At 40.0% G+C, this 27,764-nt stretch overlaps 2 protein-coding genes across 5 annotated transcripts; both read right to left on the bottom strand.

Moving 5' to 3' along the window:
* Positions 1-3,001: 3,001 nt before the first annotated feature.
* Positions 3,002-10,757, bottom strand: birc2 (baculoviral IAP repeat containing 2). 3 transcript variants are annotated; one of them, XM_084942376.1, is made up of 13 exons: positions 10,734-10,757; positions 8,550-9,367; positions 8,182-8,462; positions 6,808-7,110; positions 6,367-6,655; positions 5,568-5,667; positions 5,343-5,421; positions 5,199-5,247; positions 4,555-4,797; positions 4,346-4,444; positions 3,803-3,958; positions 3,655-3,696; positions 3,002-3,532 (listed from the first exon to the last, which is right to left on the bottom strand). In XM_084942376.1, the coding sequence occupies exons 2-13, from the start codon at positions 8,641-8,643 to the stop codon at positions 3,339-3,341; spliced, it is 1,929 nt and encodes a 642-aa protein (XP_084798502.1). In that variant the 5' UTR covers positions 8,644-9,367; positions 10,734-10,757; the 3' UTR covers positions 3,002-3,338. The 3 variants fall into 3 exon arrangements, with proteins under 3 accessions (XP_084798502.1, XP_084798500.1, XP_084798501.1); XM_084942374.1 differs by lacking the exon at positions 10,734-10,757 and adding an exon at positions 10,211-10,314; XM_084942375.1 differs by lacking the exon at positions 10,734-10,757 and adding an exon at positions 9,643-9,767.
* Positions 10,758-13,543: 2,786 nt separating this feature from the next.
* LOC146379082 (transcriptional coactivator YAP1-like) lies at positions 13,544-25,477 on the bottom strand. Of its 2 annotated transcripts, XM_084942372.1 has the most exons (9): positions 24,943-25,477; positions 24,384-24,613; positions 22,385-22,584; positions 21,487-21,641; positions 19,031-19,132; positions 18,690-18,793; positions 18,370-18,488; positions 17,909-18,009; positions 13,544-17,617 (listed from the first exon to the last, which is right to left on the bottom strand). In XM_084942372.1, exons 2-9 carry the CDS (start codon positions 24,582-24,584, stop codon positions 17,439-17,441), a joined length of 1,161 nt encoding a protein of 386 aa, XP_084798498.1. In that variant the 5' UTR covers positions 24,585-24,613; positions 24,943-25,477; the 3' UTR covers positions 13,544-17,438. The 2 variants fall into 2 exon arrangements, with proteins under 2 accessions (XP_084798498.1, XP_084798499.1); XM_084942373.1 differs by lacking the exon at positions 19,031-19,132 and having other exon boundaries at positions 24,943-25,474.
* Between the last annotated feature and the right edge of the window lie 2,287 nt (positions 25,478-27,764).

Genomic DNA, 27,764 nt, shown 5'->3' with positions numbered 1-27,764 from the left:
GCTGTTAAGTCATCTTGTGTGTTTTTTGGAGCGTAATTTACACTTTTGACAAACACTTGAGTTATTGTAATTATGATTCAGTTAAGCTGTGGAAATACTGCTCCATCCTGAAAGTGAAAGGTGTGCACTTTTCTCCAGCATAGAAAATAATCAGTGCTTATCTAAGCGCTTACATTTAATTATCAACCTGTGAGCGATTGGCTGTGAGCCCTTTGTTTTTTCTTTTTTATGCAAACACTTACATTTGATAGCAGTTTCTAATTTTAGTTTTTTAGTACAAATTTCAGTGCTTTGATGATGATGAGAACCTGCTAAATTTATTAGTTTAAGCTCTCCTGATAGCGAGTTTGAGATTACTGACTGTATTTACACATTTTATAAATGTTTATACATAATGATATTTTTGGAGCACAAAAGAACACCGTAAGAAGAGGGGAAATTTGTGATTTAAACATCTGCTTGCTCTATTTTCAGTTTAAATATTTGTCAGTTATACATAATATTAGCAGTGCTCACCTATTCCTGGTTCACTCCACAGCAAAAGAGTGAGACAAGGCATTGTTGCACGTTATGGCGGTACACACAGAAGTATCACAGTCGAGGTTGGCAACCAAAGATCATCCACCCTGTCACTCAGCAATGGCTCACCACGGGGATGCGTGCCGAGTCCTCTCCTATACACCATCTGCACCAGCGACTGCACCCCCTCGCATCCCAAAAGCCGATCTCCCTCCCCTATCCATAAAGGGTGACTGCATGGAGAAGGTATCCTCCTTTAAGTTCCTTGGTACCCACATATTCGAGGACCACAAATCAGCCCTGGTGAAGAAAGCCCAGCAGCGCTTCCCATTTCTTGAGGGTTCTGAGATTTGAAAGGCTGCAAACTGACCTAATACGGTCTTTCTATTGAGCCACAATCGAAAGTGTGCTGGTGCACGCTATCCCCGTGTGGTACACTGGTTGTACAACAGCCGATAAAAAGAGATTAAAGAGGGTCATCAGAAATGCAGAGAAGATGATCGGCTGTCCACTCTCCACCCTGGACTCCATTGTTGGCTCTAGATGTCTCTCCAGAGCCTGGGCAATTATAAAAGACCACCTCCATCCTGACCACCTCCATCCTAACCACCACCTCTTCAACATCCTGCCCTCTGGAAAAAGGTTCCGATTCATTAGGTGCAAAACCAACAGACTAAAGTACAACTTTTACCCATGGGCTCTCAGAACCATAAATGCAAATTAAGAGTTTTTTACAATCATTCTTTTGCTGCTACTTGCTATTTATTATGTTGTTTTGTGTGTGTCTATGTGTGTGTGTGTGTTTCTTTTTGTTTCCGTGCAATATTTTGGCAGATGTGCAATTTCCATCATTCAACGACCATAGCCCTTCCACCCTTATTTATTATTTATTATATTTTATTACGATGCCCTTGTACACACCCAATGCTTCCTGTAACCCAAACATCGCATATATAGTGTACATAGTGTTCTTATATTGTTTTTCTTCTTCTCTCTTGTATATCGTTTTTTTTACTTTCACACCTTTGTGACCTTACTACCTAATTTCACTGTGCAAACAGCTGTACATTGACAATAAAAGTTCTAAGTTCTGATATGTGTAATTTAGAGCTAATGTGTTAGTGTTTTAGTTGATGCGAATGTTGAACCAAGTTCCAGGTAAACTGATCTCATACCAGCAGATTGTAATGTGAATACTTTTGATAGGAAACACGGCACCCCTACTGACGTTACAAATTATTATTTTAATTTTATTACTTTAGTATGTAGAAAATCTTTAATTTATACCTTGCTGTCACAGCTGTGTTTGTGAAAGCTTCCCCCCCTTTTCCTAAAACTAAACTGAATGTGACAGGCAGGTTTTATAATAAATTTGACTACAGATGACAGGATTCTTGGGAGTGTGAACTTCACCATGAGCAGCACGCTCAGTGAACGCCATGAATCCCAGAAGCATGTGTGCAGAGCCTAAGTGCTGCAGACTCACTCTGGAAATCAGTCTGTCTGGTCTATACAGAAATGTTACACTTGAAAAACACATCATGGTGACAATTTATTTCTATGTCTAAACAGGACAATATGCTATTTGAACAATTACACTTTCTTTAGCCATGAATTTGACAGTATTTCATTTTTAATCAATTGTTTGATTTGTTGCATTATTTGTTATTGTTTTGTCATGCTGCTGAAGAGACTGAGGACATGTCATGAAAGTCTTGTAAGCTAACACTAGTGACAAAACATTGGCACATGCATGTTTACTGAAATGTATAAAAACTACTTCTAAAATAAGCTGTCATTTTTGTGAATACAGTACATGGAGTCAACTTCTAATGCGTCCTAATGTTAAATGTTAGAAAATCAATTTTAAGACATTCTGCATCCTCAAAGTGGATATTTCTGCAGAATGACCCTGCACCATGTGTCTGCACATAGCTTTGGTTAATTTTCTGTGAAGGCATACACAAATCATTTCTCATAATAAATTACCTGTCATTCATGACTTCAGCTCTGATTGCAGCCCTGCTGTGTGATTGTTCTTAGTGATGTGCAGCAGCAGCAGCTTTGTAAGGTGATAAGTGTGATCTATGCCATCTGTAATTGTTCCTGTCACCAGACAATCACAGTACTTTCTTTACTTCTGTATTGAAAGCATCAACCTACTGTACATGACTCCCCTGTAGTCATCTGATGCAGTTTCTCTTTGTGGCTTAATTTAAAGAGTGAACACATGACGGGGTGGGGGAAACATTATCACGGGGGCAGCTTGCACTGACACTTTCTTTGGCACATGCAGGTTAATGTTTGACAAACTAAGACAATATATCAACAGCAGCGAAAGCAATGCCACTACAGTCATGATCGTTGTTTAACAGCTATCATCATCAGACTTGATAGCATCCATGATTTAAAAGAAAGGTGCCTTTTTATCTCAGTAGCAAACACATCCACTGCATGAATGAACAGACCACAATAACAGATGTAACTCTGAAAGTGATTGTTTTATTAAAATTCAAGCATGTCATTTGTAGACAGATTGCACTGAACATTGTGTTTTCATCTATTTTCTGACTTGTTAAGTTCAGGGTAAAGTATAAGTAAAAGCATGAGCATTACAACTCTACATCACTTTCAGATACGGTTAGTCTGCGAGCTTTATCTCGTTATGTAGATAAATCTACAAACTTGTGAGTCATACAAGTTGAAAAGAGAAAAAAAAAGAAAAGGTGTGCAATTACCCTGCCACCCTTTCCAATAAATATAAACTGTAGCCTATTGATTAGATTAACATGATAAAACTGTGACAGCAGATCTCCTGCTTATGAGAGAAAGGTTCGAACTGTGCCTTTAACAAGGCCTCTGCAGATCGGGCACTTTCGCAGTGATGGCGCACACTCTTTACACACCACCAGGTGTCCACAGGGGATGAAGACGATGTTGACCTCTTTATCCATACACACCTTGCAGGTACGCTCCTCCTGTAGGCGCCGCAGCTGCTCCTCCATTGGGAGGTCTGTAATACAAAGGAGATTTTTAAAAAAAAGAAATTAGGTAAATGGAGATAGTAATTAAACAGTAAAATGAGTTGAACAAAACAATTTTACGGGACAGTGAGCTCTGCTTCAGGCTACATACCTGAAAGATCCTGGCTTGGCGATGCAGCTTCGTTCGACTGAGCTACAAGCAGAAAAGACAGCACGTACTTAACCACTGAGCTACAGTTTGATCACAGTCATGGTTTCCAGTGCAAACCCGTCTGCATTTGAACTGCTTACACACATACCCATGAGATCTCTGAGCAGGTGGACGTCATTTTTCTGAATCCAGTTGCGGAAGACCTCAGCTGCAGCGTTTCCCTTTGTGAGGATGAGCTCTATCAACCTGGCAGTCTGCTGCTGGGCAGACGTCTGAGCCAGAAGACCACTATACTCCTCAGCAGCTGCAGGTAAAGAAGGGCACACGTGAAACACTTTAAACAGCTGAAATGAAAGATGCAACAAAATATTACACTGTTGCACCTTGAGTTATGTTGTACCTTTATTTAAAACTGAGAACAGAGGCTACCCAGAAATTCCACCATCTGATTTAGCAGTATTTGCCCCTGACACCAAACACTCTAGGTTTGTGCATCAGCACCAGGTGCAGGTCTTTCGTCTCCATGTTTTTAAATCACAAAAATGTAACCCTGGCTCTATGATTCGGGTTTTGCTGATAAAAATTATGTTTCAGATTTTCATTTGTTATTTAACCAAGAACGGATGTGAATTCAGACAAAAATTGTGTTTGTTGAGATACGAGGGCTTAAAAAAAAAAAAAATGTACATACTCAACACATTCTGATCTCTTAAATGCTCAAACAGTGGCTCAACACTTTTTAGTCGTTGGATCAAAGCTGCCTGGTGTCTCTTCACAAAGGTGAAGCCATCTGAAAGGAAAGGAAAGATTATCATTTCACTGCAACAGAACACCTAAACGGATTTGATTTTACATTTCCATAAATTAAGGGAGTGAGAACAGTATCAATGTCAACTCCACCTGATGCCATCGCCTCTGCCAGCATCTCTCGCTCCTCTTCTCTTTTCTGATCTTCTGCACTCAGCAGGTCTGAGACCAGCTCCTGGACTGTCCTGTAGTTCTCTCCACTGGTCAGGATTTTGCTCTGGACCGTTTGCTTGACTAGACTTCGCTCAAAGCCCATCTCTAAAGCAGACTTTATCACGGGGGTGTTCATCATGACGGCATCCTCCGACCGCTCCTCTCCAGGACCGAGGTGAACCACTGAGTGAAGAGAAAGCAGACATTTATGGATTTCAGTTTTAACAGAAAACAAAGAGCACCAGTCTCTCTGATCAGAATATGAGAAAATTTTTGTTCAGACTCATAAAATTGTTAACGATCCTATATCCTTTCTCTGGAGCATCAGTTATCACCCTCAACTGCTCTCAGTCCTCCCAACATCTATTTCACTTTTAAATAAGGACTCTGCTCAGTTTAAAAGGTCTGGAATCACATTGCTGTGCACTCGAATGTTTGCTGCAAGTATATTATAGTAAAATTAATTTTTATCTTGTTTTATTTTGCTGGTTAACGATCTATGTGGGACAATAAAGTTTATTCTTTTTGGGGAGATTTTAACAAACCTTTAAAAAATGTAAAGTATTTCATTTTTCCAAACTCACCTGGTGGATCCACAAACTCTCTGGAGTTATTGTCTCCATTTGTTAAAAGCTATTGTGGAAAAAAGGGAGAAAACAGCATTTTTTTTAATGACTCATTCCAAACCACGTTTGACCTAAATCTCAGATGTGTTGGTCTTTACTAACTTGCTCAAAAAGCCGAGGAAATCGAGCTTGGATCTGGTGAACAAAGTCTTGTCCTTTCTCCTGGAGCAAATATTCACACCTGTAGTTAAAAGAGAGGTACAAGAGTACAAACATTCATGAACCACCGCAGGTACGCACACCATTTGCCTAAGCAGCGCTTTTCTACAGCACACTGTGTTCTGGATAAAACTGACGACAAATCAACTTTACAACAGCAGTATTTACCGAGGAAACCACTTAGCATGTTCCACCCATGGATCATCTCCAGACTCCCAGCATCGCAGGCCTCCATCGCAACAGAAACACTTGACATCATCATTACGACCTTCAGGAGGGGCAAACAAAGAGCTTTCAGTTTCAGTACGTAGCTTTGGGCAAATTTAAGAAATGGGGAAAAAAAAAAAAAAAAAAAAAAAAAAAAAACCCCACACAAACACTCTGTGAACTTCTTTTCACTTCTTTCATTTCGCCTTTAGCTCAAAAGCACTGATCTCATCACATTTAGATGCTTTATTTTGTTTCATTATGACACTTGAGTTTATAACCAGGTGTCCCCCCTTGATATGCTTTATTTGAGGACTTTCCAGTGAAATCAGAGAAACTCGATAAGAAAAACACTTCTGTGGAACTCCCTCAAAAACAGCAGGAAAACCCTCCGACATTACAACCACTTCATGTAAAGGAAAGATTCTCAGTAAATTTCCAGGAAGATTATCACCTAGTAAGCATTTCTTATAATAACCAAAGTCAAACGAAACTTTTTCATCTGTGATTTACACGTGCGAGGGTCTGACTTTGGCACTAAAAACATACAAATTAATATAGTTTCTCAACCATATAAATTTTTTATATTGAAACTAGCATTAACTGCCTTTTTGGCCACTTTAGAAGAATACAGCACCTTATTTACAGACAGCAGCCAATGAGTAGCATAACCTCTCAATAAAAAGTTCCACAGGTCAATTAATGAAGGTAAGTCAGTCAAAGTCACTGAACAGGTGTGCCTCTTTGACAGCATCCATACCTACGTAGTAGAAGCCAGCTTTAGCCAGCTGCTCTGGGCGGACGGGGATACGTGATGGCCAGTTAACAAAAGTGAGCAGCCTCTCCTCACTCTGCTGCATGGCAGGGTTGGACACATTGGTGAGGACTGTGGCTCCTGAAGACATCTGGGAATTCGCAGCTAAGGATGCAGTTGCTGCTGCACCAGCTAGCGACACGTTGTCAGCCCTGTCACCTCGGACAAAGCGACAGTTTGGATAATGCCTCTGGTGTTCAGATAATGCTCTGTCCCCTGGCTCCCAGTTACTTAGCTGCAAAGGGGAAAAAAACCAAACTTCATCAGTTTGGTGTCTGAATGATGTTGCCCATCTTTATAATACTGCCTTATATTTTTATATTGTAAAATAACAGTTTCAACAAAGGGCTTTAAGCAGAATAAACCCAGTACAAACAACACACACACCTGTCCTCCACAACTGAAGCAGGCCACTCGATCGCCCTGCCCTAGGTAATAGAAGCCAGCTTTGGCGAGTTCAGCAGGCATGATGATTGAGAGCGTCCAGGAATGGAAGGTGTCCAGGCGGTCTTGCTCTCTGCGCATGGTTGGGTTGTGGCATGTTGGTCTCTGGTGGGACATGTCCTCAACACCTCGTGAGCTCAGTGGGCTGGAGGGCGGAGGAGCAGAGAAGGCCATATTCAGGTAGCCAACAGGCTCTTCACCTTGGCTTACTGCTGTGTTAGCAGCAGCTGGGCCGGGACCAGAAAGCTAGATAAAAGAAAAAAAAAAAAAAAAAAAAAAAAAAAAAAACTCAGACAGCTCAGTGCCTCTGGGCACTAATCTAATCTATTAATCTTACTGTGAAGAACTATTAAGAATAACTGTTTAAAAGAAATTGAGAGAATTGTAACATATCAATAAGAAAAACCTTAAATAATCTTTTTTTTTTTTTTTTTAATAAAAAAGACCGCTTACTTTAATCTAACATCAAAGGGATTATAACACTTGTAAAAGATTAATTTAATCTAATCTATCCATCTTTGAGCAAGGCATTGTGTTGCCTGTGAGTCATCGTGTTAAAAAGGTGACTGATCATTAGAAAAACCCTTTGTCAATTATACTAGCACAGCTGAGAATTGTTCTGATAATAGAACAATAATTTTGCCCAGCTGAGCCTCAAAATTCCCACTTCCTCAAAGGTTCTTGTTCTAATAATGCGTACCACTACCACCAACTGAAAACCAAAAACTCCCTCTAATTAAAATAGGAAAATGTGGAAGATGGTGTACCACCCACATTAGAGTCTCATTAAATGATACCGCTAAAAGGCTGACTGAGCTCGTTTGTGAAAGTAGCAGTACACAGAGTTGTGTTAAAGTTCTCAATGTTTTTGGAAATTACTTGATGGAATAACTAATTTCTTGAATCAAGAATATTCTGGCAAGTTCTTTACTATAATTTATTTCTTTATAGAAAACTTTTAGACTGATCAAATCCACAAAGGATGATCCTCTAGACCAGGGGTATGGAACATTAGTCCTTGAGAGCCGGTGTCCTGCAGGTTTTAGATCTACCACACCTGAATCAAATTATTAGTTCATTATCAGGCCTCTGTAGAACTTCAAGACATGTTGAGGAGCTAATTTAGCCATTTAAATCAGCTGTGTTGGATCAAGGACACATGTAAAACCTGCAGGACACTGGCTCTCGAGGCCTGGAGTTCCGTACCCCTGCTCTAGACCACAGGTGTCGAATGTTTGAAAAAAGCCATTTCTAAGTGACTCCAAAATTTGAGTGGTAATAACTCTTATTTGAAGAAGCATGCATTGATGATCTTACTGGTATCGCTGGGACAATGCGGAGAGGGGAGAAGGCGGAATGAGAAGAGGAGAGGAGGTTGGCTGTAGATGGGAGGCTCTGGATGAAGGAGCAGGAAGGAGAGAGCTGTCGGTGTTTCTCTGTTGGACAGTCGCCGGGCTGCCAGCCCTCAGCTGTCACGTTACATCTGAAACACTGCACGCGGTCACCCACACCGGTGTAGAACCAACCTGCTCTCGCCAGACTTCGTTCGGTGACTGCAGATGTTGGGAATCGAGCAAAAGTCGAGATGCGGAAGAGCTCTAGAGGGTAAAAACAAATTGTTTGAGTTTCAAAGGTAAGCTACAAATAAATTCAAATTAAAAAAAAAAAAAAAAGTACATATATACCTGAGGAGTTATCATATTGCAGTTCAGGTGGAGGCCCATTGCGAAACAGACCCATTAAAAACTGATTGTTTTTAAGCTGAAGAAGAGTTTCCATTTTGGGAATTTAGTGCAGTAGATAAGGAAAAAGAGATGTCCCTCTGAGGGAGAGGGGTTTGAGAAAACCCAAGGTCTTGCTCTCTCACACAAACACACTCAGTAATGCCGAAGAGGTAAGCAGACAAATGGATAAGGATGCAAAAGAGGAGGGAGCTCTTAGCTAGATCAAGATAATTAAAGCTTAAGAGCTCTTGTGCAAAAAAAAAACAAAACTTTGTTTCACCACAACCATGATGCAATCTTTACTTGCATGCATATTACCTATGCCTAGCAAAGAGGCACACCTGAACCTAAACATTTAACTGCCTAAATGTCAGCATCTCTCTTTTAGCCACAGTTAACGCAGATGAACGTCAAACAAAATCCATCCTCTGCAGTAATGACACAGCGTGAGTAAAATGCACACGTAAACATGACATCACCCAGGATCATTATGCACACTTAGGAAACGCATATCTGACATGCCACCAAACCGCTCCAACTCAAACATATAGCATATGGTTATGCGAACAAACAAAACATGTTAAAAATTTGCCTCTAGCAGATGTATACACACACACACACACACACAGACCAAGGAATTCCTGCTCTCAAACCCCTCCCCCCATCTTGGACATCCCTTTTTGGGGGTGTTTAAGGGTTCATAATTCAATAAAAACAAAACATTAAAAAAAATTTATCCTCCAGGGGTAACACGAGTGCCTCCTTTATATCAGCAGAATCTGTAGATGACAAGAAAAAAACATACATAAGACATGCTGTAGTTATGTTTCATGGCCATTTCAGCAGTGAAAATCTTGCAGGCTCAGTTGATATAATATTACACGGCAGGTCACAGAAACAAACGTCAAACTGTTTTGACGCTAAAGCTTAAGTCTCCAAAGTGATATATTTGAAACATAAAATTAGGATCGATTCCTGTCACTTTCGAGAGCAGTTTCGGAGCAAAACCATTACACAACAAATGGCAGCTAGACCTTGTGACAGATCTACTGACCTTCATGTGAAAAATCGCTGGAGCGATCCTATAACCCACCTGACACTGACTTCTTAATAAATCAAAACTGAAAGTGCGAAGATTGACAAGAAAAGCCCGCATTTAAACGTGGGCTCTCATTCTTGGAGAAAAGGGACAATACTTGCTGTAAACTGAAGTGGCAGGTACGGTATTTCCGCCAGGTACTTTCCACACCAGCTGTCTGTAATTACGCAACAGAGTTCCCGTCTTAGCCATTTAATGTGTCCTAACAATTAACATGTCAGGTTAGGAGGGCACTTGCTTTATTTACATTTTTTTTTTTCGCACAATCAAAGTATGAACCAAAACGCACGGTTAGCAAGCAGCTAAAGAAAGATATGATTATAAGCTTTGCAACGGGCGTTAGCTTGCTAATGCTAACGGCTGCTAACATGAATTGCAGTCACTTTCCGCTTCGTTAACGCGCGGGGCCACAACATTGAGGAAGGGAAATAAAAACTAGCTGATGTCCGTGACGCAAAACGCCAGACGGTACGTTATTAGCAACGTGGCGTGATATGTCCTTTCCACTGTTGTGCTAACTCACCGCTTTCCAATATGCTCGGAAAGTCCCGAAAATTCTGGTCACGCCCCCACGAGTTTACTTCCGGTTAAAACGAACCAAAATATGAATGAATCGATAACATATCCCACAGGTAAGTCCCTACATCCGAAAGTCGTGCTTGGGGTCCCAAAGGTCGCCACGTTGGATGGATAACAAACTAAAAACGGCATGTTTTGTGTCAAAAATGTTCTCGCTCGTATTTCACTGATAAAATCCACTAAAAATCCACTGATACACTAACAGACCCTACAGTAATCAGTTTATTTGTGTCAGCTCACATTAAACAACACAAAAAGAGCCACATTACATGAGCTAACTTATTAATACTACTCACCTTTTTATGTAAGACTTCGTGGATGAATTAAAAATATAGAAATGTTCTTACATTTACAGGAGATTCGTAATCCAACAACAGTCTGACACAAGTTTAAATCTTGTCACCTTTTAGGATTATTAGATTAAAATAAAAATCATTTTTAAAAATTCCATTAAATGAGATACTTACATAGAGGGCTTGGTGAACACAAGGCAGTCGTTTCGATGCAGTGAATCATTTTAAACCCGTGAATGACTGAATGCATGTGGCTCGGGCTTTCCCTTCACACCACGCCCCCACAAGTCACAATGGACAGCGTGAAGTTCTTAAAATTTCGTCAAGTTTCCCTTCAACGGCAAAATTCAGGTAATTGCCCTCCCCACACGTCCTGCTTAAAACCATTTGTTTTTAAGTCTTTGTTTTTCTGAATAATTTAAAATTTCAGTATGAATAAAAGTTTCACTGTTTTGCAAATCCCCCCATTGGGGGAAATTTGCTTAACACATTAATGTACCGAGAATCGAGACAGCCCCAAATGCTGTCTGAGACAAAGCAAGTACACTTGACAGTGGTCTTGATTCAATAACTGAGTGATCAAGCAGCTTAAAATCACCATTTAAGTATTTATACATAAAAAAATGTTTTCCAGTCTTTTTATTGTATTTAACATCCTGTACAGGTTGCCAGTTAGGCAATCTTTCATACACATATTCTGTCTCTCTGTCTCTCTCTCACACACACACTCACACACCTCTTTAGGCTGTAGGAAGAAGCTGGAGTGCCCACCCATGTAAGCACAAGAGGAGCATGCACAATGCTCATGGCTGTGGGTTGGATGGCTGATAGCATCTGTGTTGCCAGTTGTTATGAAGTGGAATGAGTTGCCATTAATGTGTCTTTTATGGTTAAAAAAAAAAAAAAGAAACAAAACCCTTTGTCAACTCCAATGTTTCACATATCAGCAAGGGCAGACCTGGAGAAATTTTCTTAGGGTGGCATGAGGATGGCATGGAAATCAAATTGGGTGGTAAATATAGTCCATAACTTAATTATTTTCTGTAGCCCACATAATTAAACATTTCAGTGACATAAAATCCAAATTCACATGTGATATGTATCGTATAGCCTGTATAATAAATAAATATGTAGCCCAATAAATATAAAATCCAGAAAGCTCCACAACATGGGGTGGTTCATTTACAAATACAAGTCAAAAAACAATTCTAACTTAATTTTCACACTTTTTTTTTTGTTAAAAAAAATAAAATCAGATTGTTACATGTGTAAATGGTAAATGGCCTGCATTTGTATAGCGCTTTTCTAGTCCATAGGACCCCAAAGCGCTTTACACTACATTCAGTCATTCACCCATTCACACACACATTCACACACTGGCGATAGCAAGCTACATTGTAGCCACAGCTGCCCTGGGGCGCACTGACAGAGGCGAGGCTGCCGGACACAGGCGCCACCGGGCCCTCTGACCACCACCAGTAGGCAAACATGGGGTTAGTATCTTGCCCAAGGATATTTGGCATGCAGCCAGGAGGCAGCCTGGGATCGAACCACCGACCTTCTGATTAGTAGCTGACCTGCTCTGCCACCCCATTTTGTGTAATTTTACACAAAATGTCAGAAACCTGCACAAGTCATGAACAACAATTTATACCTGATGATTTTTTTTTTTTTTTGAGTTAACCTTCTGAGGTCCAGGGTATAATTGGTGATTTTTGGCTACTTTTGGTTTTACATTTGTGTTTTTATCTTCAAATTGTTTTGTTTATTTATGTATTTATTTATCTATTTTACCTTGCCTTGCTTGGTATCATTGTTTTCAGCTCAATCTCACATGTCTGAATTTACAGTTATTTTTCCATTGACATACTGTATTAGCCCAACTGATCTGAAATCACACAAAAAACATAAAATCCTAGTAATAGTTAGCAAATTATTTTCATAACTTGAAATGCAATAATAAATTATGAAAACCTATGTACACATTTTGTAAACAATAAAGTTCTATACAATTATTTATCTAAAAATGCAGCCAATGCATCTGGCCTAAAACCTGCAGGCCTGACAGCAGCAGGCATGCAGGCAGCAGCAGACACTGTCTCCAGCATCCACCTGGGGACAGTGTTTGCATTGCAATCTACCTTTGTGACATTCATTAGTGCCTTACTGACACACAAAACGAAACAACGAATATACTAACTACACAACACAACACACTAACTGTACACTCCACACTAAACGTCACAAATCTGTCACATCTCGAAACTTGCTCTCTCTATGCGTCTCTGCCATCACTCCCAAAAATTTCCCCTCTTCCTAAACAACCATGTTAAACTGGTCAACATGGTACATTTTTCCACCAATAGAAAAGAGGGTTCTTTTTTCTCTTTTTTTCATAATGTCATTACAAAATGATTTATAACCGCTTATACAACCCCAGAGAGTTAATAACACTCACCTTCATTTCATTTCCAGAGTGTAACAATTAGACACCTGTGCGAAATGTGCAATGCCCATGGTGTTGTTCAAAATGTGCTCTGGGACAATCATAGGCATTGGTTGCTACTGAAAACAAGAAATAAAGGCGGTCTAAGATGGATGCGCAGCAACAACCGCTTCTTTAAGATCGTAGCTGATGTCTTTCCTTCTAGGCATTGTGTTAATACACACCTGAATGCTCCAAAACTTCTGCTTTTATAGAGGTGCCCACACCTGCTGATGATCAGTTAATCTAGTGAATTTCATACCCTCTTAATTCCTATGGAAGCAGTAAGTTTTTCAGGACTACTTCTGCATTGTGGCTCAGTTTTTGTTAATGAAATGAATGGAATATATCATTTATTACTGCTCCTTTGAGGTTGTGTTTAATTTTAAAGGCCTGCTAAGGACCGGATAAATTTATTGTTTTTTAATACGTAAAAACCTCAGAACTGTAAGGGAGAGTATTTTGTTTGGTACGAAAAGTACAATGCAAACTCAGCACATCACAAGAAACAATGTTTTTATTTAGGGGTACATAAAAGTTTGTTAAACAGAAACTCCTTTAAAATGATTACAAAGAACATTTATATAAATCGCATGCATAAAAAGGTATAAAATAAGTCTGATTGCGTCCAAACTTTCTGTAAATAGGATAACAAAAGTCATTATATGTAACATACATAGCAAGTGTCATGCATCCTCAGATAAATATTAGGCTAGGTAGTGTGTTGCACTATGTGTACGAGCAGTAAGCCGCTCAGTAAGTTTGGTACTTAAATTTTAGGAAACATCACAAAACGTTGACTGTGGGGGAGGGTTAATTATACCTTTTTACTCTATACTGTATACTAATAGATATATTTAACAATGCTGGTTAGAGGAAATTCTTTCACCAACAATTAAAAGCTTCAACTTTAGATAAAATATATAAACACACACTGCAGAAACAACCGAGCAGTTAAAAAAAACAACAAAAAAACCAAACAGATTATACACTTCTTACATAGCTTTACTAATAAGGGAGAATTAAACTGCTCCCCTGCTGATGCTTGCCTCCTGCATTGCAACTTCAGATAGCCTTTTCAGTTAGAGTACAATATACACTACAAACACAGCATCCGCATTTAGTATTTTTCTTTTTGGAGAAGTCAGAACAGGATCTTTGATTTATGCTGAAGTCCTTTTATGAAGCACGACACTTTTCGCTTGAGCTTGAGCCACAAACAATTATAACTCTACAGTGTGGCAGCAAATCAATATCTTATTAGCACTAAAAAAGATTATTTCTTTATATTCCAGGCATCTAATGCATTCATATCCATGCAAAACTGCTGGCATGATGTTTCTTTCCTGTAAAACCATCTAATCTACATCAAGTAGCTGTAGACTGTGAAACAGGTTAGTTGTTGCAGTGAGCTGTAATGATTATTAGCCAAAATTAAATTTTACTGGTTAATAAACAACAAGCCCAAATGAAAGACTGCATCTTCTACAAGATATTCTAAAAAGAATATAATGTAAATCAGACACATGACTTATCGTTTCATTGAATATGAGAAAATCAAATAGCCTTTGACATCCTCCCCATTAATTTTGATGCATTTGCAATTTGGGAAACCAAGGGGTAACACTGGTTGCCTGAAATAGTAGAAAAGTGCATCTGAAAAATAAGCAGCAATGATAAAAACTGTAGCTGATTTGCAGTTGAGAAGTTCAAACTTGGCTTGCACGTTTTTTCTGTGTGGAGGTGGTGCTTTGGTGTTATACAAGGAGAATCATTAGGATCGCCTCAAGCCAAAAAAGGGAATAAACCAGTTTAATTATCAAAGCTGGAGGAATGCTGGCAGATGATTTAATTTATGTTAGAAAAAAATCCAACAAAGAAAAGGAGTGGACAAAGCAGCCACACGCTACGCAATCCAATATAACAAACCTCTAACACATACTTGTGAAGTTTCAATCCAGTTCTGTGTGCACAAAATCATGGGAATAAAATGCAACCTAACATGGCAACAAGACAAGTAAAACCTGTATGTTAGTAACTGTATATGCAGAGATTTTACATCAGAGCAGTGTCAGGGTTTCTTTTTAGAACAGAGATGGGCTAATTAATTAATACACTTCATCAAATCACCAGATGAGTCGGGATTACCGTTTGCCGGGGGAAAATCCTGTATTGGGAGACATTGCGTTACACTGATCATGAGATCATTCACTGAAGATGTTCTCTGTAACAGTTCCTCTCTGTGTGAGGAGGACTCCTGAAAGCAGACTATATTCTAGTTTTAGTCTTCAAACTAAGACTCCTTTGTATGGTGGCATCACTCTGTAGCTCTTTTTATTATTTTTATTTAATGGCAGACTTTGAATTGTCAGGTCTTTAGACCAAGTTTTAATACTTCTGCTTGTGAGGATTTCAAACAACTGTTTTTAAGGTTTGGAAGTAAATGCGACTCCTTTTAGCATCTTCATTCATGCCAAATTCTATGGAGTCACACCACAAGAGTTCATCAAGTCCCTAAACCAGAACAGTGGCAGCTTTTCAGCAGGGGGTCTTTAGTCAGGTATAACGCACCTAGTGTTAGTTCTTGAGTTTGATTGCTTAGTTCTGACCCTTGCTAGGAATGTTTTGTTGTTGTTTTTAGCACTCATGTACATTTAAAAATCTGAATTTAGAGGCTGTTTTGACGTAGTAACCCACTAAAAGTGTGTGTGTGTAACAAAGCGTCGTATCGCTTCTGTACCACTTTTATTCTTTTGAAATGCTCTTTTTGTGAATTCACTCTGTTTTTTAAAGTACCCCTAATATGCTGTTGTTATTTTTGTGAATGTTGAAAGGATCTTATTGTAGCGATGATGTCTGTGTGTTGCAAACATGATATCAGCTGAAGAGTAAATGGGGCTGGCCTGTACTCTTGTGTAATACCACTTTGAACCACAAGGTGGCGCACTGTGTCAGTGTAGTCTCTACTCTGTGTGAGCTAATCTGCTGAGATCAGCATGAGATGTTCAAACATGATAAAAGTTAGTGTTAGTGTGACATGTGTACAGAATTCATGCTGCTATCATATTGAGCCTAATAATTTGGGTAAAAAAAGTCTAATTTTTAAAAAAGAAACATTAAAGTTCATATGTTTGGATAGTAACACAAAATATTTTGAAAAACACATAAAATAATGCATTTCTGGGTGTAAGAAAGCTTGTTAATGGCACAGTTTTGGGTTTTTTTTGTAGGTGATAATTAAACATACTTCCTAAAAATTTTAATTATCTCAAATTTTTAACTTAACTTGGAACTTTAAAAATGTAAAAATCAAAATTTTGAGGTAAATTTCAACTTCTTTCTTTCAAGTGGCAGAAACAAACTTCCATTTTGTTGCGTGGACAACTACACTAAAATTTTATTGTAAAACACTGCCACCTTGTGGTTAAAGTTTTTTACAATTAATTTTTGCATGCCACACCATGTACTGGACTTCATGATATTGCTAAACAGTTTGAGGGGCTTTCTAAGCAGTTCAGGCTTTTCCTCCATTACTCATCTAACTCACTATGTAACACATATTACCCACTTGGCAGTTTTGCAGAGCCCAAAAGCAAGCACGAGGAACTAGTTAAATCCAGATGCAGGCCACCCTTATATCACCAACAGAGTTGGTAATTATAAATGTACCTAACGTTAGAGTTCCTCGACCGGACAGAAACATCATTGACATACGTTAAAAACTATAGGAGTGCTGTGATTTTAGCCATAATTACATGCAAAATGCTCTCTGTGAGAGAAAATAATAAACTATTGAATTTAATCCTAATGTGAATAATGCTTTTCTGCTTACACCCAACGCCTCTTAGACTGTTAGAAACCTGTTAACTTCATAACCTGTTCAGTGTTTCCTTGCTTTTGTCATTTCAACCAACCAAACAGAGCAGCCTTTTAGTGACCATCTTAAAGAGACAGGAGTGTAAATGACAAAGCATTTTAAAATGTACAGTTTGAGAAAAACGGCATTAAAAAAATCATTTATAGATTTTTCTAGTAAACATTTAAAATAAAATTCTGAACCTGTAAATGAGTATAACAGGGGCACTTTAAAAGTTTGTTACAAACCAGCTACCAAGTAAAGACTAAAAAGAATGGAGTGTTATTAGAAAAATGAAAACATGGATGTTCTGTCGTGCTTCTCTTTAAAACCAGGGCCAAAAAGAGTAAAATACCAGCAGCTTACCACCTTCTTCCTCAGGATGTGAGTAGTGTTAGGTTATCCATCACACAACGGTAGCATATTCTCTCTGTAATGTTGTTCTGTACCACCTTTGGAGCCAAAAATCCACCAGAATTCTCAGTCACGTTATGGAAATTTGATGCCAAATTACATTTGGACCAGTGGCTGGTCGTGTCTATAGCCAGGTGAGCAGGCTGTCTCTGTCCATGTGCGAGCCGGAGAGAACGGTCTCCATGTCCATCAGCAGGTCTGAACTCAGACCCTCTGGGATACAGGGCATCAGCTCCTCGCCCTCGGACATTGGGAGCACGGGCATCGAGTCCTGCAAGGCCATCGAGGGGGGCTCCGAGTCACCTGAACGAATCAGAAAAATGTTGCTTTAAATCAACAAAAGGTTCAAAAGATTTCAAACTGCACTGAATTTCCGTTTCACTGTCAGTGGCTTAAGTTTCGACACATTTACTCTCACAAAATAACCCCAACTCAAAACAAAGGATGCTAGGATAAGATCTTTACACTATGTTAATCATTAATTTGGTTTAGCTAGAGTGTGGATGGATGATTAATCAAAAGCCTTATTTCCCCACCACAGAAACCCAAGTCTGTGTTTTTGTGTCATGGATGTTGTGTGTTTAGGTACATTACCAGTGTCCATGTGCTCCACAGAGCTCAGCATGTGGTCCGTCGTGCGGGGTAGGCTGCTGACGCTCAGACCGCTGTCAGTGCTCTCGTTGCGAGAGTGAGCGCTGCACAAAGAAACATGCAAACCACAGTTACCTTGTTTTAGCATCTCAGCTCACAGTAGACTTTAAAGAGATTACAGATACATCAACTTTTTCTGGTGACTGAACTGCCAGTGCCTTCTGGAAATATTAATTTATGTAATATTTGTTTGCAGGTGGTGACCACAGATCTTTTTGTTGGCTTCCCACTTAGTGGACATGGAATTACGATGGTTTACGTTTCACTGGACAGATTGATCTCCCTGAAATTTAAAAGGCTTTTGTTATGCTGTGAAGATCAAGTTGATTATTTTTTTTGGCGGGGGTAAACACGTCTAAATTTCTTATGAGTCAACACCCATGACTTCAATGATCACCACTCACCCATTAAGTGTAGGTTCGTGGTTCGATGCTCTGATCCTGACATCCAGAGACGGGATGAGTGTCTGTGCGCTCCTGTCGTGGTCCATCCCACCGGGCATCTGGCTCCTTCCTCCTACATCCTGAAACGCAAGACGCACACACCTACTTGTATGACTTTGTGTTACACTCAAACTGAACACTGCAAAAAACTAAAACTTCATTATGGTCTAATTTCCTGTTTGATTTTAAGCTAAAAAAAACTTCTCTATGCAGCAGCTTATGGACACAACTGTGCAACTTAAAATGAAGCGCAAGAGTTTGGGCGCAGTTTGACCCCTGACCTGTGGTGCGATTTGCTGAGGGATGCCTTGCTTGCATCTGAGCCTGTCCTTTTCCTGACTTTGCTGCATTGCCATGCCGAGGATGCTGGGGTTCATCTTCTGAGCTGTAACACAGAAAACGACAGGAAGAGATGCTTTTTGAGAATTACCTGAATATTTTTCACAACATTTTAGCATTTACAGTTATGAGGAAAACTTTTCAAAACTTTGCGATCTTTCTTTTTAAAAATTTTTTATGGCTGCCACAAAGCAACTTGTGATGGTGGACATTGGAACAAAATAGTTCTCATTGACAAACAAGAATTGTCAATTTAGGAGACACAAATTTGATAGTGTGCTACCTAGACGCGGGTCGACCCATGTGGTGTTCTTATTTATGTGATCGATGTAGTACATCTCTCCATCTGCAGTCACAGCCTGCTCCCAGCCTTCAGGCAGTGGACCTGAACAGCAGTGAAAGTACACAGTGAGAAGGCAAATGGTAGATGGAGAGCATGGAGTACTGAGAGAAAAAAAAAAAAAAAAAAAAAAGTAGAATATGGCCCACGTCCTTTAATTTCTGTGTTGTCTCTAGTTTGTAAAGATTTTATGGACAGAAGTGAAGGTTAGAGGGTAAATACTTACAGTGTTTCCTGTGAAGGAAAAATATTCTAATCTGTGTGAATCCTCTGAATGCAGTGCGTTTAAGGCATTTGGGAGGTCACTACTATCACCTCGTTATGGTACTGTCCACTGTCCCGGGATGGAGAGACAGAAAAGGACTGCACAATTTTCTTTTTCTTGAAAAAATGCTTTCGTTCACCCAAATTACAACAGAAAAATATAGAAGTCCCCTTTACAAAAGCACCATCACCATTTAGGAAATTCTAGAGACCACATAGCAGAAGGTTTTTAAACAGGAACAAAAGGGATTCTGACCGATTAAATGAAAAGTTTCTTATACAATTTTTAACTTCATGATCGAAAGGAGAAACAAGCTGACATAATGTAACAAATTTTTAAGGCAGATTATATTATTCTAATCTGCTTTAACAATCACTAATCATCTACAGTGGTGATTATTGAATAAATACTGATGTCGCTTCAATAATCACGTCTTTCTTTTGGAGTCATCTGGAGGACTTTAATTTTTGATTTTAAGGTCTTTCTCACTGAACGCAGCAGGAAAAGTTACAGTAAAGTTACATTCGGAAAATTAAATAAGCAAAAATAAATTTACAGTTAAACTTTTGTTTTCAAAGTTTAAAGGGGAAAAAAAATCATAGTAAAAAGAAAGTACATCCCCCTACCATTTTATATCTACTAATATATATATATATATATATATATATATATATATATATATATATATATATATATATTCTAATAAAAGCAAATGCAGAAGCAGTGTGTGAGCATCTACGTATGATTCAGCAGATTGTAGAATAACCTTTAGCAGCAAGAACATTTTACTGTTGAGTTTACCAGTGGTCACTGTGGAGGAAGTCTGACTCACTGTTACAATGCTGAAGTAACACATTCTGTGGCTGCAAAATGAGCCCAAATCATCACTCCTCCACTGCCGTGCTTGACAGTTAACGTGAGGCGTTTGTGCTGATATGCTGCGTTTGGCTTTTGTGAAACGTGATTGTGCATCACAGACAAATATCTCTACTTTGGTCTCACCTGTCCAAAGGACATCGTTCCAGAAGTCTTTTGGTTTCTCCAGATCCACCTTGGCAAAGCCGAGCCATGCAGGCTTTCTCCTGGCAACCTTTCCAAACAAGCCTTACCTGTTCAGTCTTTTTCTAACTGTAATGCTATGACCTTTAACATTTAATAACCAACTGAAGCCTGTCAAGTCTGATACGCAGCTCTTTTTGTTGCGGTTTCTCTAAGCGTTGCGTAATCTGACCATTGTTGGGACATCCACTCCTGAGAAGACTGGCAACTCTCTTGAATATTTTCCATGTGTGAATAATTCTCACTGTACAATGAAGACCTTATATAACCTTGTATAACTTTATAATCCTTTGCAGATCGATGGCCAGAAACAGCAGCTTATCTAAGATCATTGTGGTCGTCTTTGCTCAATAAATACTCACTCATAGGTGCTCAAACATGGTGTTGATCAATTAATCAAGTGCATTTGCTATTACTTCACCTCGAATTTCCTAAGGAAACAGTCAGGGTCTACTTAGCTTGTTCCCCACACACTGCTTCTGCATTTGAATTTTTTATTTTATATATTTTTTTTAAAGCAGTGACACGATGGAATATGTCATGTTTTGTTGTTGTTCATCTGACGTTGTATTTAACTAATTTTAAGACCGGTTGATTTTTATCATTTTCTGACACATACATGTAAGAATGTACACAGAAATCTCTTATTGTGCAGCTGCATCAAAACGCAGCAGTGTACTTTGTTTCATGCAGTCCCCCATGCTGTCTCCACGCACATTTACAGTCAGTCTGTCATTTGACCCGTCAAAAAAACCAAAAGAAAATATATAAATAATTGCAATTTGGGTGAACTGACCTTTAGATTTTAATTTATTTAAAGACAAGTCGGTCCAGTTAACTGGAAAACCTGCATCTAAGTAAGGAAAACTCCTGATTTCTCTCGGATGAAATCCAAGAGTCCCGTCTCTGTGATTTTGCTCCCACCAAAATCACCAGAGCCACCAAAAGGATAAAGAAATCCCACCCAGCAAAGACCTGATCCACCGGAGGTGGAGGTATTATCAGAAGCAGGTCTGTGCTTTTCAAAGATACTGGACGGCGAGCTGAGGGTTTGTAGGAGCTAGCAGAGTGATACCTTTCTCTGGGTTGATGTTTTGTGGTTGCGTTGTAGGTGCTGGGTTGCTGAGGGAGTGGGCATGGACTGGAGGGCCAGAGATGGGATGCTGAGCCGCAGCTGACTGAAGCTGTGCCAGGCGAGGGTCATGCCAAGTGGTTGTCTTATCCAGGTGACTGAAAAAACACAACAAGTCTAAACGTATCTGTGACTCTTAAACTACTGTAACCTGCTGGATAAGGAGCCTCGGACCTGCTTTACCTGTACGACCAGACGCTCACACACTCGCACAATCACATTCACACAGACAAATGACAACATTCGTGCTGCTGTAAACTACAATGACCTTTGTCAGGAGTGTCAGCTGCCAGGCCATGTGCTCCTGTGAAGTTACAAACGCACTGGTTGCAAAACTAGTCAGAACATTTTCTGGCTGCATGCAGCTAATTTGTTTCAGGCCTTGGTTACAGCAGCACTCCTGCATGCCTCTCCTCACTGTTTCCCATCACTTTTTAATCACATTGTTTGCACTGCTTTCTGTTGCAGGAAAAAAATCTAGTGAAAAAACTAAAGAAACGTTTCTTGGTGCAAATATAATTAGCTTTGAAATGGGTCAGTTTGATGATCCTACTACTATTGATGATTTTTATCATATTTTTACAGGCAGCTGTCAAGCAAAAGTGCAGCAAATGTGACTGTAAATTAATCACTTGAACAATCATTGTGATCAAACTCTTATAAGATGCCACCTTGAGATTTGGAAAATTGTGAAAACCACTTGTTGCAACACAGGATGAGTGCCAGTGCACAACAGAGAGGATTGGAACAAGATGAACGGGGCTCCTCCTACACAGGAACCTTTCTAATAACCTGCAGAGCAGGAGAGATGCAACACAGATAAACTGGAGGTTAACCTTACTTGAGGAAGTAACGCTGGCCAGTCGGTGTTTTGGCCATTTCCCAACCTCGGGGGAGTGGCATGTCATCGGGTATGATTGGTGTTGCTGCTACATCTGCTGCTTGAGTGGAGAGGGAGTTGACAGGAAGGGAAGCAGGGGAGGAATGGGCGCGGACGTGATGAGGAGCCTGGGAGCCGCACACACCTCCATCTGAACTGGCCTGACGAGAAACAAGCAGGGTTAACAACTCTGTCACGAAACCACAAACGGCAATCAGAAACATAAACCGACCGGATGGACAACAAGATCTGGAAGGAAACCAGAGTGAGCACTAAGAGGAAGAAGATTTAAACCGGTCATGTTCAAACTCAAGTGCTACGAAGTGCTGTGCACAGTATTAGTGTTGCTTTCCACACAGTTGTCCAGATGTTACTGCTGATCAAGTCTGACACACTGCAAGAATTCTCATGTTTGAGTCACATCTACAAATATAAGAAACCGTTTAAGGAGGTATGACTGATGATTGTGAAATAAATCAGTGTTATGCAATTTTAAATGATAAAGATACTTTGAAACAGACAGGTGCTTTGTAGTCACAAGAAAATCCAAATGTTTCTCCCTGTGGCTTCTGTGAATCTCACCAATACCTTTATAACATATAACAATCTTCTTACAGCTGCTCCATCTCACCCTGTTCCTCTGTCACACCCTCTGGATCTCCTCCTTCAATGCATCTACAAACTTCCTCTTTTCCTCCTGCCTGGCAGCTCCATCAACATCTCAGCCTTGCCTCTCTAACTTTGTCTCTATTTCTCCACTCATTTCTAATCTTCTCCATCCTGGTCACTCCCAAAGAAAATCTTAGCATCTTCACTTCTGCCACCTCCAGCAAACTAACATGGTAGAGTTAAGGACATATCTGAAACACCTTAAATATACAAAAACAAGGTGAATCTTTAACAGATACAGTCATTTAAGGTTTTATGCATAAAGTGAAATCCTCGTCAACTTACAGTTATACATTCAAAGTTGGTAAATTCCTACCTTTGATAATTTTGCAGTGTAACTTACAATCTAAAGAAAAAAAGCAGCCACTTTTGCATAAACCTGAAAACGTCGAGCCTGTCAGACATAGGGAGCCGTGCATCATTTTGCAGCACAGCTGAACTGTTTACTGTGGCCAGAAGGACTACAAATATAAGACAGCTAACACAACAGGTTAAAACTATTTGTGTAAGAGTAGGAATCATACAATCATCAGTCAACTCATATCATTTTCTTAGAGTCTCAACACAAAATACTGAACTCGGCAGGCATTCGGCAATGAGAAAAATGGGAAAACAATCCAATAACCTCAGTAAGACAGTCAGTCAGGACAGACACTGTTTTGAACCCTTCTTTTTTTTTTAAAGAGCAATATTTTACACTTGTATTACGAAGCGGCAGTCTGCGATAGCTGGCTGACATTTCTAAGACGTCTCGTTTTGACACTTAGATAAACAGATGAAAGCATCAGGAAGATGGAAGCAGCAGGAAGTGTTTGGTGTTTTTGCACAATAAATTCTCTTAAAGTAAACAACTTCCCTTTAAACCCTGAGCTGCAACCATTTACCACCCATGTGGAAGCAGGAAGGAAAGCAACAAGATTCCCCAGGTCTTATAAAACGTACATGTCAAGCTGTTATTTACCCACAAAACCGCTCCATTTTTACTTACTTAATATTTCTAATATTTGTTTTGCATGTGTAAAAAAAAAAAGAAAGAAAAAAAGAAAAAAGGAAAAACCTAAAGGATCACAATGTAATGCATCAGCTCCGTGTGTTTCTAAAGTATTCACCCCCCTCCTGCCTGCTCATACAGAACATGTCGTGTCCCCACTCTGTCGGACTGCAGGTTTTTTGGATTGCTTTGCATCACTGTGGTCATTGCACAGCTGTGATTTGCCATGAGTGTAAGAGTGTAATGCAGAGTCTGCTCTATAAGCCTGCATGGTGAGAGAACAGCGGCTGTTTTTAGTACTTGTCTGGAGTGGCCCCGGGGATCCGGCTGTCTGAAGAAGGAGTCCGGCAGCTTTCTCATCCTCATGGGGAGAGATGAAGGCTGTTTGGCCGCGTTGGGGTTCATCACCGCCGTGAAGAGGGCCTCCAGCTCCGTCTGCGAGTCCCCGCGGACGTGCACGATCTGCTGCCCGGCCGGAGGCGCGCCACGGTGCGCGTCCATGTCGCCAAAAGTTTGCTGTCGAAACAAATCTGTCGAAAAAGTGAAATAACGTAAACAAACAAGGAGAGAAAACCCCCCACCGGGCCCGCTGAGACTAGATCCGTCAAAGTGCTGGAGTTATGATCGGATTTGTTTACACTTTTTGCCCACCAAACCCCCCCTCCCCAATCACCACCAACACCACCCCATTTGAACTTTTGCGTCGTTGTGAGTCTTTTCCAATCTCTAATGTCTCGGAAGTCAATCAGATGTGAACAGATTACCAATCATTCTGTAAAGAAGTCGAAAGAGCGCATTTTAAAGCACGGATCTCAGAGCAAACTCAGTCTCAGCGGTGGACAACATGCCTCCCACATACCTTTAAGCAGCTAGACCGTTTCCCCCCCTCTCTCTGTATTCCTGCAGAGGAAAAAAATAAGTCGGAGAAATCTCAGCCGGGAAAACAGTCAGGAGGACTCCCAGGTTTGACGCAAAGTCTCAGCCGAAAACCTCCCAAAGTAAAAGAATAAACGCATAAATGGAAGCTGGTAGGAGAAGAGTGGTTTCTGCGAGTCCTCCAAACTTTTTTTTTTTCACATCCAGCTTTCAGTCTAGATTCCCGTGATAGTGCGAAGGGGCGGGGTTGCAGGCTTTAAAGCTGCTGCAGTTGCAGGGGAAATACTTCACTCCTAGGACAGACGTGTGAACTATCAATACGAAGGAACAAAAAACGACTTTGAGTTTTTTTTAACACCTCCACTTGGATCATGTGAGTCACTTTCAGCCCTTACAATGGACGGAAATGAGCGTCATTCTACTTTCTGCCTAGATTTTTGATTCCAGTTTGTGCGGTTTTCCAGTGCAGCTGATGAAAGTAGCACAGCGTCAAATGTGGATAAGGAGGGAGGTGGGAAAGAGACAAGCGCAATAATATACTTTCAGGGGATAGGTGGGTGGGGGATCACTTCTTGAGTCTGGGCCTGGGTCTCGTCTGGTTTGGGGGTTGGGTGGGGAAATTGGGAAGTTGTACTGAGAAAACATCCGCCCCTGATGAGGCCAAGCCAGCCGGAGCCTGTTTGTCCCGTGCAGGCACGCAGGACACAGCGCCCGCCTCTAGTGGAAAACACGCGCTACAGTGAGCTCGGAGCTCAGCTGGCCAACAGATTGAATTCAAGAAAAATGTCTTTCTGGACTACAGTGCGTCCACTAATTCAGTTCAGTATAACCCACCAAAGGCAGCAGCTCACACGGGGGGCGCCCGAGTCTTATATTACCTAATAAACTTTGACTTGACGACTTATTGATCTGAATAAATGCTTGACTTTTTAATTTTAAAATAGTGAAAAAGTTTGAACTCATGCCTCGTGAAAAATGTAGGCCAATTACCTGATAGAGCTTTTTTTTTTTTTTTTTTTTTTTTTAAAAACAATAAAAAAGTATTTTTCCATTCTGATTGTTTCTGTAAGCACATTTTTATTTATTTCATAATGTTTTACAGTCAAGCACTGGAGATGTTTTAGGTTTTTTCTGCATCGATCACCTTTTAGAAACCAGTTTGTTTACCTTCAATCCAGTCTGATTAAAACACTGATGGAGTTATTAAAGTTATATATTATCAAAATATAGTTTGGCTTATATATTGTGTGTGTGTCTCCCCCCCCCCCCCCCTTTACTCATTACTTTAGAGAAGTGTATACAATTTGAGGCCCATTACTTTACCAGTGGAGTACAAAGATAGCAGCACAGTGTAACACATACGTTTACCACTGTGAGCACTGAAGTGCTGTGACGGCCTCCTGTCTGTATACATGGGCAAGTTGCATAAGCTGAAGGTGAAGAAAAGGTCAGCAGACACTTTTCAGACACTCTGCCCTCTCACAGACACTCACAGGCTCAAATATCTGCGAGTCCCACTTTGCTGGCTAAACTGAGTGACCTGCACTGCTTTCATGTGAAATAAAAGTGTAAGTATTAGCCAGGCTAATTAAATGCACTTGATTAACTGATAACCAGTAAGTGCGGGCAACTCTGAAAAAGCAGAAGTTTTTGACAGTTTGCTGGTCTGGACCATTCAGGTATGTTTTAACACTACGCTGCTATCTTCCCAGGAGTGGACGCCCCAGCAAATTCACACCAAGGTCAGACAGTAAAATGCTCAGAGAAAGGGTAAAAAAAACCCCTAGAGCTACATCTCACACTCTACAGACCTCAGTTAGTAGGTTAAATGTTAAAGTTCATGAAGGTATGACTGAAAAAGGCTGAACAAGCATGACTTTTTTGAGGGTTTGCAAGGAAAAATCGTCTTCTGTTTAAAAGAGTATGGTAGCAAAGCTTGGGTTTTACAAAGCTGGATCTGAACAAACAATAAGACGTCCTTTGTACAAATTAGCCTAAAATAGAGATATTTGCACATTAGCACAAACACTTCATATTAAAGGTCAAGCAAGGTGGTGGAAGGGTGATGCCGCAGCACCTGGACACCTCATTGAGTCAATCATGAGCTCTATAGATCATGTGAAGCCATCTGTTTGACAGCTAAAATTAGGTCAGAAAACAGGACAATAATCCCAAGTACAGCAGGAAATGGCTGAAAAAGAAAATAATCAAAGTGCTGCTGCAAAGTCCAGACCTCATTTTCATTAAAATGCTGTGGTAGGACTTTAAGACAGCTGTACATATACAAATATCTGCAAACCTCAATGAACAGAAGCAAAGAATGGATGAAAAGCGAAAGCCTCAAGGTATTCCTGCTAAAGATGGTGTACTTACTTTTTCACAGCACTGCACAGACTGTTTTTAAATGTTTTTAAATGTCAGGCTTAGGACATCACTGTCACTCATATTGCATTTTCATAAAATCAAATTCATGAACTGTTCTAAGCAAGAATAAAGTTACAGGATTGTTTTCAGTCCAGTGTCTGATTTTTTTTTAAATTCAGACATATATGTGTCTGAGGTTTCAAAGCTTAAAAACACTCAGATCAGTGGACCTTACCATAAATGCAATGTAATACACAGCACTACGCTTTAGATGGCAGTGTCTCACCTTGACACCTGAAACGTGCAGCGCGTTGGGTTTCACGTCTCATTACTAAACGGAATGTACAAAAGAAGGAGGAGATGAGGATCTTTTCTCCAGTCTTTTGATTGCTGTCTCAGATCAAATCATCTCCATATGCGGTTTTTAATCAGCAGCGTTTC

This window comes from Perissodus microlepis, chromosome 10, assembly GCF_051167445.1.
Source record: "Perissodus microlepis isolate ML-2025 ecotype Zambia chromosome 10, ASM5116744v1, whole genome shotgun sequence".
NCBI lineage: Eukaryota > Metazoa > Chordata > Actinopteri > Cichliformes > Cichlidae > Perissodus > Perissodus microlepis.
This window is presented reverse-complemented; position numbering and strand designations above follow the sequence as displayed.

Coding starts and splice junctions, on each gene's coding strand:
- LOC146379082 (XM_084942372.1), bottom strand. CDS start 24,584: ATGGACGCGCACCGTGGCGCGCCTCCGGCCGGGCAGCAGATCGTGCAC. Junction 22,585..24,383: donor CCCGGGGCCACTCCAGACAA/GTACTAAAAACA, acceptor GTTTCTCGTCAG/GCCAGTTCAGATGGAGGTGT. Junction 18,794..19,030: donor ATGGGTCGACCCGCGTCTAG/GTAGCACACTAT, acceptor TCTGTGTTACAG/CTCAGAAGATGAACCCCAGC.
- birc2 (XM_084942376.1), bottom strand. CDS start 8,643: ATGGAAACTCTTCTTCAGCTTAAAAACAATCAGTTTTTAATGGGTCTG. Junction 4,798..5,198: donor AGAGTTTGTGGATCCACCAG/GTGAGTTTGGAA, acceptor CTCTTCACTCAG/TGGTTCACCTCGGTCCTGGA. Junction 4,445..4,554: donor GGCAGAGGCGATGGCATCAG/GTGGAGTTGACA, acceptor CTTTCCTTTCAG/ATGGCTTCACCTTTGTGAAG.